At 42.0% G+C, this 13,867-nt stretch overlaps 1 protein-coding gene across 1 annotated transcript; it reads right to left on the bottom strand.

The window, feature by feature from the left end:
* Positions 1–1,270: 1,270 nt before the first annotated feature.
* LOC130678979 (nuclear envelope pore membrane protein POM 121C-like) lies at positions 1,271–13,234 on the bottom strand. The gene is made up of 5 exons (XM_057486571.1): positions 12,743–13,234; positions 10,656–10,983; positions 8,574–8,900; positions 3,634–3,960; positions 1,271–1,878 (listed from the first exon to the last, which is right to left on the bottom strand). Exons 3-5 carry the CDS (start codon positions 8,875–8,877, stop codon positions 1,661–1,663), a joined length of 849 nt encoding a protein of 282 aa, XP_057342554.1. The 5' UTR covers positions 8,878–8,900; positions 10,656–10,983; positions 12,743–13,234; the 3' UTR covers positions 1,271–1,660.
* Positions 13,235–13,867: the final 633 nt, after the last annotated feature.

A 13,867-nucleotide genomic window follows, 5' to 3' on the forward strand; every position in this document is an offset into this window, starting at 1 on the left:
ATAAATTTCAGAATGTCAGCATTAATTATACTCTCCCTTCTACTCCTTTTCCCAGTCTTCATCCAACTGCTGAGCAAAAGAATATGAATAACCCATTTGAAATTGAAGATGCTTCAATTAGCTGCAAAAAATAAAAAAAGGGGTAGATGGTGCAGGCCATGCTGCTCATGCTGTTTGACAAGGTCCAGGCACGAGGAGGAATCCTGGAAACAGGAAACCTCATAGCTGGCCCCTGCTAATTCCTGCACTTATTTTTGCAGTTATGATGTTGGTGATTGGGCTCATATATGGGAAATCTTATGTACTTAACATTTATTCATCTTTAGTAAATAACATAACCCAAAATATTGACCAAAGCAGCAATTCCGGAAATGAAAGCAGTGTTATGGGACCAACTGTTCCAGGCATACTGCCACAAATAAGTGAGGCAGAACAGCCCAGGCCTCTCTTAAAACTAGATGCAGTTTGTCCTCCCCTTTGTAACAATTCAAACATGACTAACTGGGATTTCTTTAGAATATTGGCAGAGAAGGAGTTACAGGAACCTAGGCCATGGAAAAACCCATTCTCCCAAGAAACTTATATGAAACAGCAAAGTAATAAAGATTAATAGTCCCCACTGCCCAGGGCCCCACTTATGTTGCTTATAATATTAGAAGACACCTCTGATAACCCCCTCATAGAAAGAATTTATGAGCAAAATAAAATTTATATTGACAAATATCCCATATATAAAAGTTTATGATAAATTTATAAAATATTACTATATTAATAGTAAGGTAGTAAGTGCAGATTTAGAGTTATTATATAAAGGATAAAGAGGACTGCAAGGCCCTGGTGCCTGTAGATGCAGGAGGAAAGGTGTAAACATCTGAAATTGTGGAATGAATATTATAAAAGAATAAGGTGTTTTTATTGTATTCATATGAATGTTAAGGAATGGGTGATAGGAGTACCATCCCTAGATTTTAGATGTAAGTTTCAACCCACATGTGTAGGATAGGATTTAATTAATAATATAGCTACACTTAATAACCAAAAGACATATAGCTTGCATTTTATATAACCTGCTTAAACTTTATATAGCCTTAGACACATACCTTAGACACATATCTAAAAGTCTATATAATCTTACATGCTTAAAGTAAAAATCATAGCCTACATGCTTAACCCACATGCTGTCTTACGCCATTTTCTGTTTAGCACCTAGCATGTAGCTTACATGAATTAACTAGGGGAAAGTTAAAAATTAAATGTTAAATGGCTACTATTAGAAGAAATAATGATATTTAATTAAGGGTAATAAGCTGAAATTACGTAAACTGACAGAAAAAGGATTGTATTATTCATAATTTTAAAAAATGTTCAACATTATGTAAACCGTAAAAAGATACAAAAATAAAGACCCTGCTGCTTGATGTCAGGAGATGTTACAACTTTAATTGGGTGTTTTGTCTCCTCATTGATCTCACTCGCTGACGCTGTCCTTTCCTTCGTGACCCACACGTCAGCTGGAGCTGGACTCCGGCAGCGAGCCCATTCCAAATCTGATGTGCAAACACAGACGTGTTCTGAGGCATGCTGGCCACGTGGAAGGCAAAGGGTGTGCTCTGGCCAGCTGCACCCAGAGAGTTCTTAATCAAGCCACTCCAGAAAGGGGTCATGCCACCAGTGCTCCCACTCTGTCCTCCCCAAAGCCGAACGCCCCAGTGGTGGAGCTGCTGTGGGGGGCAGCCACGCTCATCCCAAAGCCCCCACTGTGAGAAGGGCCCACTGACACAACAGACGTGAAGGGCGATGAGGTAGTGCTGCCAAACACTGAATTACTGGTCCCACTGCTGGTGGTCTGTGTCACAGCTCCAAAGTCTGAGGTGATGGCTGCAAAAAAGGAGGAAACATGGATCATTGTCTAACCCCATACAAAAAAGTAAATTTGAAATGGATCAGACACCTGAATGTAAGTCATGAAACCATAAAACTCTTAGACAAAAACAGGCAAAAACCTCTTGGACATAAACATGAGTGACTTCTTCATGAACGTACCTCCCCAGGGAAGGGAAACAAAAGCAAAAATGAACAAATGGTACTATATCAACCTTAAAAGCTTCTGTACAGTAAAGAACACCATCAACAGAAGAAAAAGACATCCTACAGTACAGGAGAATTTATTCATAAATGACAGATCTGATAAAGGGTTGACATCCAAAATATATAAAGAGCTAACACAGCTCAACAAACAAAAAGCAAATAATGCAATTAAAACATGGGGAGAGGAGCTGAACAGACAGTTCTCCAAAGAAGAAATTCGGATGGCTGATAGACACATGAAAAGATGGGCCACATTGTTTGTCATCAGAGAAATGTAAATTAAAACCACAATGAGATATCAGCTCACACCAGTAAGGTTCGCCACCATCCAAAAGACAAACAACAACAAATGTTGGTGAGGTTGTGGAGAAAGGAAAACGCTCCTACACTGTTGGTGGGAATGTAAATTCATTCAACCATTGTGGAAAGCAATATGGAGGTTTTTCAAAAAGCTGAAAATAGAAACACCATAAGACCCAGGAATACCACTCCTAGGAATTTACTCTAAGAATGCAGCAACCCAGTTTGAAAAAGACAGATGCATCCCTATGTTTACCACAGCACTATTTACAACAGCCAAGAAATGGAAACAACCTAAGTGTCCATCAGTAGATGAATAGATAAAAAAGATGTGATACATATGCACAATGGAATATAATTCAGCCATAAAAAGAAAACAAGTCCTACCATTTGCAACAATATGGATGGAGCTAGACGGTATTATGCTCAGTGAAATCAGCCAGGCAGAGAAAGACAAGTACCAAATGATTTCACTTATCTCGGGAGTATAAGAACAAAGGAAAAAATGAAGGAATAAAACAGGAGCAGAATCACAGAACCCAAGAATGGACTAACAGTTACCAACAGGAAAGGGACTAAGGAGGATGGATGGGAAGGGAGGGATGAGGGCAGGGAAAAAGAAACGGGGCACTACGATTAGCACACATAATGTGGGGGGGCACGGGGAGGGCTCAGCTACACAGAGAAGACAAGCAGTGATTCTACAGCATCTTACTACGCTCATGGACAGTGATGTTAATGGGGTTTGTGCGGGATACTTGGTGAAGGGGAGCCAAGTAAACATACTGTTTTTTAGGTAATTGTAGATAGATACCAAAAAAAAAATTTTTTTAAAGGCCATGAATGATCTTACTTCTGCCTGTCTCTTAATGTCATTTTATCCCACTTTCCTGTTTAAACCTCTAGCCACACATGGCTCTTCTCTGCTCATGAAAATATAACATTGTCTCTGCCTTCGGGCCTTTGCTCCTGTGCCTACAACGGAGTTAGCCACAGCCAATGTCCCTGCTCCCAACTCTGGAACTGCAGCCATGACCTCAGTTTGCTATTGTCTCAGAAAGGCTGCCACTGACTAATTAAATAGCTCCTCCAGTCATGAGTTACACTGCTACCTGATGCTGTTTATGAATAACTTCTGTGATAACATCTAAATCTTCACCACAGAGTACAGCTTCGAAAGCAGAGACTGTGTCAGCACTTAAGACAGTGCCTGGCACTGCAGGCCAAGCCCATTCCGAATCTCACCTGCAAACCCAGACGTGTTCTGAGGTGTGCTGGCCACGTGGAAGGGAGTGGGTGTGCTCTGGCCAGCTGCACCCAGGGAGCTCGGTTTTAAGGCTCCCCAGAAAGGGTTCTTGAGACCAGTTCTACCACTCCGTTCTGACCCAAATACGAATGATCCAGTGGTGGAGCTCCTGTGGGGCGGAACCATGCCGACCACAAAACCCCCACTGCCAGCGGGACCTGCTGACACCCTGGACATGACGGGCGATAAGGTAGTACTGCCAAACACTGAGCTACTGGTCCCGCTGCTGGTGGTCAGGGTCATAGCAGCAAAGGCCGAGGTGATGGCTGCAAAAAAGGAGGAGACATGGATCATTGTCTAACCCAATACACAAAAGTAAATTCGAAATGGATCAAACACCTGAATGTAAGCCATGAAACCAGAAAACTCTTAGACAAAGACAGGCAAAAATCTCTTGGACATAAACATGAGTGACTTCTTCATGAACGTATCTCCCCATTGCAAGGGAAACAAAAGCAAAAATGAACAAATGGGACTATATCAAGCTTAAAAGCTTCTGTAAAGTAAAGAACACCATCAACAGAACAAAAAGACATCCTACAGTATGGGAGAATATATTCATAAAAGACAGATCTGATTAAGGGTTGACATCCAAAATATACAATGAGCTAACACAGCTCAACAAACAAAAAGCAAATATTCCAATTAAAAAATGGGCACGGGACCCCCCCTGTTCTGAGAGAAATCTTCTGCATATGTGGATGTTTTATTGCTCTTGTCTAGATTGGATTAACACATAGTCTACAGGCACACCTGATCATCTACATTTGCTCTCTTACAACACTAAACTATGTTTTCTACCTTTACCTTGCATCTACCTACCACTTCAGCATTTTATTAAAAATAAATATAATAAAGAGAGAAATGTGGTATCCACATATAAATCAAGTATAAAAATCAAACGAATATTCATATTTGAACTGATTGTTTATAGTTCATAATGCATGAGCAAAACCGAAAGTTCCTGTGATGACTGCCCTTGTACTGTTCACCATGTAACTTATTCACTATGTAAGAATTTGTTCTTCATGTAAGAACTTGTTTGTTATGCTTCAGAAGATTGGAGACTGATGAAAATTAGGCTTGGGTTGGATTAATGATTGTGCATTGAACATTGACTCCCCTATACAGAATTTTATTGTTGTTAACAACCATTTGATCAATAAATATGAGAGATGCCCACTCAAAAAAAAAAATGTACTCACTTCCAATTGTAAAATAAATAAGTAACTGGGATGTAATGTATAGCATAAGGAATATAGACAAAATATTGTAACAACTTTGTATGGTGATAGTTGCCAGCTAGAATTATCATGTATATAAATGTTGAATCACTGTGTTGTACACCTGAAACTAATGTAATACTGTGTCAACTACCCGTCAATAAAAAATACATATCTACAAAAAAAAAAAAAAAACGGGCATGGGAGCTAAACAGACAGTTCTCCAAAGAAGAAGTTCAGATGGCCAGTAGACACATGAAATCATGCATCATATCGCTTGTCATCAGAGAAATGCCAATTAAGACCACAGTGAGATATGAGCTCACACCAGGAAGGATCACCGCCATACAAAACACAAACAACAACAAATGTTGGCGAGGTTGTGGAGAAAGGGAACCCTCCTACACTGTTGGTGGGAATGTAAATTCGTTCAACCATTGTGAAAAGCAATATGGAGGTTCCTCAAAAAGGTCAAAATAGAAATACGATTTGACCCAGGAATTCCACACCAAGGAATTTACCCTAAGAATACAGTTGCCCAGTTTGAAAAAAGACAGATGCACCCCTATATTTATTGCATCACTATTCAAAACAGCCAAGAAATGGAAACAAACTAAGTGTCCATCAGTAGACAAATGGATAAAACAGATTTGGTACATATACACAATGGAATATAATTCAGCTATAAGAAAACAAATCCTACCATTTGCAACAACATGGATGGAGCTCAAGGGACTTATGATCAGTGAAATAAACGAGGCGGAGAAAGACAAGTACCAAATGATTTCACTCATCTCGGGAGTATAAGAGCAAAGGAAAAACTGAAGGAACAAAACAGCAGCAAAAACACAGAAAACAAGAATGGACTAACAGTTACCAAAGGGAAAGGGACTGAGGAGGATGAGTGGGAAGGGAGGGATAAGGGCAGGGAAAACGAAAGGGGGCATTATGATTAGCATGTATAATGCGGGGGGGCATGGGGAGGGCTAAGCTACACAGAGAAGACAAGCAGTGATTCTACAGCATGTTACTATGCTGATGGACAGTGACTCTAACGGGGTTTGTGCGGGGTAGTTGGTGAAGAGGGGAGCCAAATAAACATAATGTTCTTAAGGTAATTGTACATAGATACCAAAAAAAAAAAAAAACATTTTAAAAGGACATGAATGATCTTCCTTTCTGCCTGTCTTTTAATGTCATTTTATTCCACTTCCCTTTATAACCTCTCGCCACACCTGGCTCTTCTCTACTCATGAAAACATAAGCTCATCTCTGCCTTCGGGCTTTTGCTCCTGTGCCAGTAACGTACTCACCCCGAGCCGCTGTCCGTTGTCCCAACTCCAGAAACGCGGCCATGGCCTCAGTTTGCTATTGTCTCAGAAAGGCTGCCACTGTCTACCTAAATAGCTCCTCCAGTTTATGAGTTACACTGCTGCCTGACACTGTTCACAGATAACTTCTGTGGTAACATCTAAATCTTCACCACAGCATACGGCTCCGAAAGCAGAGACTGTATCAGCACTTAAGACAGTGCCTGGCACTGCAGCCCAAGCCCATTCCGAATCTCACCTGCAAACCCAGACGTGTTCTGAGGTGGGCTGGCCACGTGGAAGGGAGAGGGTGTGCTCTGGCCAGCTGCACCCAGGGAGTTCGGATTCAAGGCTCCCCAGAAAGGGTTCTTGAGACCAGTTCTCCCACTCCGTCCTAACCCAAAGCTGAATGTCCCAGTGGTGGAGCTGCTGTCGCGGGGCCGCCATGCTCATCCTAAAGCCCCCACTGCCAGCGGGACCTTCTCACACCCTGGACCTGGAGGGCACTGAGATGGTGCTGCCAAACCCTGTTGTACTGGTCCCGCTGCTGGTGGTCAGGGTCATAGCTGCAAAGGCCGAGGTGATGGCTGCAAAAAAAGAGGAAACATGGATCATTGTCTAACCCCATACAAAAAAGTAAATTTGAAATGGATCAGACACCTGAATGTAAGTCATGAAACCATAAAACTCTTAGACAAAAACAGGCAAAAATCTCTTGGACATAAACATGAGTGACATCTTCATGAACCTATCTCCCCAGGCAAGGGAAACAAAAGCAAAAATGAACAAATGGTACTATATCAAGCTTAAAAGCTTCTGAACAGTAAAGAACACCAACAACATAAGAAAAGGACATCCTACAGTATGGGAGAATATATTCATAAATGACAGATCTGATAAAGAGTTGACATCCAAAATATATAAAGAGCTAACACAGCTCAACAAACAAAAAGCAAATAATGCAATTAAAACGTGGGGAGGGGAGCTGAACAGACAGTTCTCCAAAGAAGAAAATTCGATGGCCAATAGACAAATGAAGAGATGCGCCACATCACTTGTCATCAGAGAAATGAAAATTAAAACCACAATGAGATATCACCTCACAACAGGAAGGATCACCGCCATCCAAAAGACAAACAACAACAAATGTTGGAGAGGTTGTGGTGAAAGGGGAACCTTACTACACTGTTGGTGGGAATGTAAATTCGTTCAACCATTGTGAAAAGCATAATGGAGGTTCCTCAAAAAGCTCAAAATAGAAATACCATTTGAACAAGGAATTCCACTCCTAGGAATTTACTCTAAGAATACAGCACCCCTATATTTTGAAAAAGACAGATGCACCCCTATGTTTATCACAGCACTATTTACAACAGCCAAGAAATGGAAACAACCTAAGTGTCCATCAGTAGATGAATGGATAAAAAAGATGTGATACATATGCACACTGGAATATTATTCAGCCATAATAAGAAAACAAGACCTACCATTTGCAACAACATGGATGGAACTACAGGGTATTGTGCTCAGTGAAATAAGCCAGGTGGAGAAATACAAGTACCAAATGATTTCACTCATCTGAGGAGTATAAGAACAAAGGAAAAACTGAAGGAACAAAACAGCAGCAGAATCACAGAATCCAAGAATGGACTAACAGTTACAAAAGGAAAGGAACTGAGGAGGATGGATGGGAACAGAGGGATAAGGGCAGAGAAAAAGAAAGGGGGCATTATGCTTAGCATGTATAACATGGGGGCACGGGGAGGGCTAGGCTACACACAGAAGATAAGTAGTGATTCTACAGCATGTTACTACGCTGATGGACAGTGACTCTGATGGAGTTTGTGTGGGTTACTTGGTGAAGGGGGAAGCCAAATAAACATAATGTTCTTAAGGTAATTGTAGATTGATAACAATTAAAAAAGTGTTTTTTAAAGGCTGTGAATGATCTTCCTTTCTGCCTGTCTCTTAATGTCATTTTATCTCACTTTCCTTTTTAAACCTGTAGCCACACCTGGCTCTTGCCTGCTCATGGAAACATAAGCTCATCTCTGCCTTTGGGCCTTTGCTCCTGTGCCTACAAGGTTCTCACCCCAGCCACTGTCCCTGCTCCCAACTCTGGAACAGTGGCCATGGACTCAGCATTCTACTGTCTCTAAAAGGCTGCCGCTGTCTACCTAAATAGCTCCTTCAGTCTTGAGTTACACTGCTACCTGGTGCTGTTTATGGATAACTTCTGTGATAACATCTAAATCTTCAACACACAGTACAGCTCCAAAAGCAGAGACTGTGTCAGCACTTAAAACAGCGATTGGCACAGCAGACTGAGCCCATTCCAAATCTCACCTGCAATCCCAGACGTGTCCTGAGGTGTGCTGGCCACGTGGATGGGAGTGGGTGTGCTCTGGCCAGCTGCACCCAGGGAGTTCTGATTCAAGGCGCCCCAGAAAGGGTTCTTGAGACCAGTTCTCCGACTCCATCCTGACCCAAATCCGAATGACCCAGTGGTGGAGTTGCTGTCGGGGGCAGCCATGCTGATCACAAAACCCCCACTGCCAGCGGGACCTGCTGACACCCTGGACGTGATGGGTGATAAAGAAGTACTGCCGACCACTGACCTACTGCTCCCACTGCTGGTGGTCAGAGTCATAGCTGCAAAGGCCGAGGTGATGGCTGCAAAAAAGAAGGAAACATGGATCATTGTCTAACCCCATACACAAAAGTAAATTTGAAATGGATCAAAGACCTGAATGTAATCCATGAAACCAGAAAACTCTTAGACAAAGACAGGCAAAAATCTCTTGGACATAAACATGAGCAACTTCTTCATGAACGTACCTCACCAGGCAAGGGAAAAAAAAAAGGAAAAAGGAACAAATGGGACTATTTCAAGTTTAAAAGCTTCTGTAAAGTAAAGAACACCATCAAAAGAATAAAAGGACATCCTACAGAATGGAAGAATATATTCATAAATGACAGATCTGATTAAGGTTCGACATAGAAAATATATAATGAGCTAACAGAGCACAACAAAAAGAAAATAATCCAATGAAAAAATGGGCATGGGAGTTAAACAGTTTTCCAAAGAAGAAATTCAGATGGCCAGTAGACACATGAAATCATGTGTAATATCGCCTGTCAACAGAGAAATGCCAATTAAGACCACAATGAGATATCAGCTCACACCAGGAAGCATCGCCGCCATACAAAACACAAACAACAACAAATATTGGCGAGGTTGTGGAGAAAGGGGAACCCTCCTACCCTGTTGGTGGGAATGTAAATTCGTTCAACCATTGTGAAAAGCAATATGGAGGTTCCTCAAAAAGGTCAAAATAGAAATACGATTTGACCCAGGAATTCCACACCAAGGAATTTACCCTAAGAATACAGTTGCCCAGTTTGAAAAAAGACAGATGCACCCCTATATTTATTGCATCACTATTCAAAACAGCCAAGAAATGGAAACAAACTAAGTGTCCATCAGTAGACAAATGGATAAAACAGATTTGGTACATATACACAATGGAATATAATTCAGCTATAAGAAAACAAATCCTACCATTTGCAACAACATGGATGGAGCTCAAGGGACTTATGATCAGTGAAATAAACGAGGCGGAGAAAGACAAGTACCAAATGATTTCACTCATCTCGGGAGTATAAGAGCAAAGGAAAAACTGAAGGAACAAAACAGCAGCAAAAACACAGAAAACAAGAATGGACTAACAGTTACCAAAGGGAAAGGGACTGAGGAGGATGAGTGGGAAGGGAGGGATAAGGGCAGGGAAAACGAAAGGGGGCATTATGATTAGCATGTATAATGCGGGGGGGCATGGGGAGGGCTAAGCTACACAGAGAAGACAAGCAGTGATTCTACAGCATGTTACTATGCTGATGGACAGTGACTCTAACGGGGTTTGTGCGGGGTAGTTGGTGAAGAGGGGAGCCAAATAAACATAATGTTCTTAAGGTAATTGTACATAGATACCAAAAAAAAAAAAAAACATTTTAAAAGGACATGAATGATCTTCCTTTCTGCCTGTCTTTTAATGTCATTTTATTCCACTTCCCTTTATAACCTCTCGCCACACCTGGCTCTTCTCTACTCATGAAAACATAAGCTCATCTCTGCCTTCGGGCTTTTGCTCCTGTGCCAGTAACGTACTCACCCCGAGCCGCTGTCCGTTGTCCCAACTCCAGAAACGCGGCCATGGCCTCAGTTTGCTATTGTCTCAAAAAGGCTGCCACTGTCTACCTAAATAGCTCCTCCAGTTTATGAGTTACACTGCTGCCTGACACTGTTCACAGATAACTTCTGTGGTAACATCTAAATCTTCACCACAGCATACGGCTCCGAAAGCAGAGACTGTATCAGCACTTAAGACAGTGCCTGGCACTGCAGCCCAAGCCCATTCCGAATCTCACCTGCAAACCCAGACGTGTTCTGAGGTGGGCTGGCCACGTGGAAGGGAGAGGGTGTGCTCTGGCCAGCTGCACCCAGGGAGTTCGGATTCAAGGCTCCCCAGAAAGGGTTCTTGAGACCAGTTCTCCCACTCCGTCCTAACCCAAAGCTGAATGTCCCAGTGGTGGAGCTGCTGTCGCGGGGCCGCCATGCTCATCCTAAAGCCCCCACTGCCAGCGGGACCTTCTCACACCCTGGACCTGGAGGGCACTGAGATGGTGCTGCCAAACCCTGTTGTACTGGTCCCGCTGCTGGTGGTCAGGGTCATAGCTGCAAAGGCCGAGGTGATGGCTGCAAAAAAAGAGGAAACATGGATCATTGTCTAACCCCATACAAAAAAGTAAATTTGAAATGGATCAGACACCTGAATGTAAGTCATGAAACCATAAAACTCTTAGACAAAAACAGGCAAAAATCTCTTGGACATAAACATGAGTGACATCTTCATGAACCTATCTCCCCAGGCAAGGGAAACAAAAGCAAAAATGAACAAATGGTACTATATCAAGCTTAAAAGCTTCTGAACAGTAAAGAACACCAACAACATAAGAAAAGGACATCCTACAGTATGGGAGAATATATTCATAAATGACAGATCTGATAAAGAGTTGACATCCAAAATATATAAAGAGCTAACACAGCTCAACAAACAAAAAGCAAATAATGCAATTAAAACGTGGGGAGGGGAGCTGAACAGACAGTTCTCCAAAGAAGAAAATTCGATGGCCAATAGACAAATGAAGAGATGCGCCACATCACTTGTCATCAGAGAAATGAAAATTAAAACCACAATGAGATATCACCTCACAACAGGAAGGATCACCGCCATCCAAAAGACAAACAACAACAAATGTTGGAGAGGTTGTGGTGAAAGGGGAACCTTACTACACTGTTGGTGGGAATGTAAATTCGTTCAACCATTGTGAAAAGCATAATGGAGGTTCCTCAAAAAGCTCAAAATAGAAATACCATTTGAACAAGGAATTCCACTCCTAGGAATTTACTCTAAGAATACAGCACCCCTATATTTTGAAAAAGACAGATGCACCCCTATGTTTATCACAGCACTATTTACAACAGCCAAGAAATGGAAACAACCTAAGTGTCCATCAGTAGATGAATGGATAAAAAAGATGTGATACATATGCACACTGGAATATTATTCAGCCATAATAAGAAAACAAGACCTACCATTTGCAACAACATGGATGGAACTACAGGGTATTGTGCTCAGTGAAATAAGCCAGGTGGAGAAATACAAGTACCAAATGATTTCACTCATCTGAGGAGTATAAGAACAAAGGAAAAACTGAAGGAACAAAACAGCAGCAGAATCACAGAATCCAAGAATGGACTAACAGTTACAAAAGGAAAGGAACTGAGGAGGATGGATGGGAACAGAGGGATAAGGGCAGAGAAAAAGAAAGGGGGCATTATGCTTAGCATGTATAACATGGGGGCACGGGGAGGGCTAGGCTACACACAGAAGATAAGTAGTGATTCTACAGCATGTTACTACGCTGATGGACAGTGACTCTGATGGAGTTTGTGTGGGTTACTTGGTGAAGGGGGAAGCCAAATAAACATAATGTTCTTAAGGTAATTGTAGATTGATAACAATTAAAAAAGTGTTTTTTAAAGGCTGTGAATGATCTTCCTTTCTGCCTGTCTCTTAATGTCATTTTATCTCACTTTCCTTTTTAAACCTGTAGCCACACCTGGCTCTTGCCTGCTCATGGAAACATAAGCTCATCTCTGCCTTTGGGCCTTTGCTCCTGTGCCTACAAGGTTCTCACCCCAGCCACTGTCCCTGCTCCCAACTCTGGAACAGTGGCCATGGACTCAGCATTCTACTGTCTCTAAAAGGCTGCCGCTGTCTACCTAAATAGCTCCTTCAGTCTTGAGTTACACTGCTACCTGGTGCTGTTTATGGATAACTTCTGTGATAACATCTAAATCTTCAACACACAGTACAGCTCCAAAAGCAGAGACTGTGTCAGCACTTAAAACAGCGATTGGCACAGCAGACTGAGCCCATTCCAAATCTCACCTGCAATCCCAGACGTGTCCTGAGGTGTGCTGGCCACGTGGATGGGAGTGGGTGTGCTCTGGCCAGCTGCACCCAGGGAGTTCTGATTCAAGGCGCCCCAGAAAGGGTTCTTGAGACCAGTTCTCCGACTCCATCCTGACCCAAATCCGAATGACCCAGTGGTGGAGTTGCTGTCGGGGGCAGCCATGCTGATCACAAAACCCCCACTGCCAGCGGGACCTGCTGACACCCTGGACGTGATGGGTGATAAAGAAGTACTGCCGACCACTGACCTACTGCTCCCACTGCTGGTGGTCAGAGTCATAGCTGCAAAGGCCGAGGTGATGGCTGCAAAAAAGAAGGAAACATGGATCATTGTCTAACCCCATACACAAAAGTAAATTTGAAATGGATCAAAGACCTGAATGTAATCCATGAAACCAGAAAACTCTTAGACAAAGACAGGCAAAAATCTCTTGGACATAAACATGAGCAACTTCTTCATGAACGTACCTCACCAGGCAAGGGAAAAAAAAAAGGAAAAAGGAACAAATGGGACTATTTCAAGTTTAAAAGCTTCTGTAAAGTAAAGAACACCATCAAAAGAATAAAAGGACATCCTACAGAATGGAAGAATATATTCATAAATGACAGATCTGATTAAGGTTCGACATAGAAAATATATAATGAGCTAACAGAGCACAACAAAAAGAAAATAATCCAATGAAAAAATGGGCATGGGAGTTAAACAGTTTTCCAAAGAAGAAATTCAGATGGCCAGTAGACACATGAAATCATGTGTAATATCGCCTGTCAACAGAGAAATGCCAATTAAGACCACAATGAGATATCAGCTCACACCAGGAAGCATCGCCGCCATACAAAACACAAACAACAACAAATATTGGCGAGGTTGTGGAGAAAGGGGAACCCTCCTACCCTGTTGGTGGGAATGTAAATTCGTTCAACCATTGTGAAAAGCAATATGGAGGTTCCTCAAAAAGGTCAAAATAGAAATACGATTTGACCAAGGAATTCCACACCAAGGAATTTACCCTAAGAATACAGTTGCCCAGTTTGAAAAAAGACAGATGCACCCCTATAGTTATCGCATCACTATTCAAAACAGCCAAGAAATGGAAACAA

This window comes from Manis pentadactyla, chromosome 10, assembly GCF_030020395.1.
Source record: "Manis pentadactyla isolate mManPen7 chromosome 10, mManPen7.hap1, whole genome shotgun sequence".
Classification (NCBI taxonomy): domain Eukaryota; kingdom Metazoa; phylum Chordata; class Mammalia; order Pholidota; family Manidae; genus Manis; species Manis pentadactyla.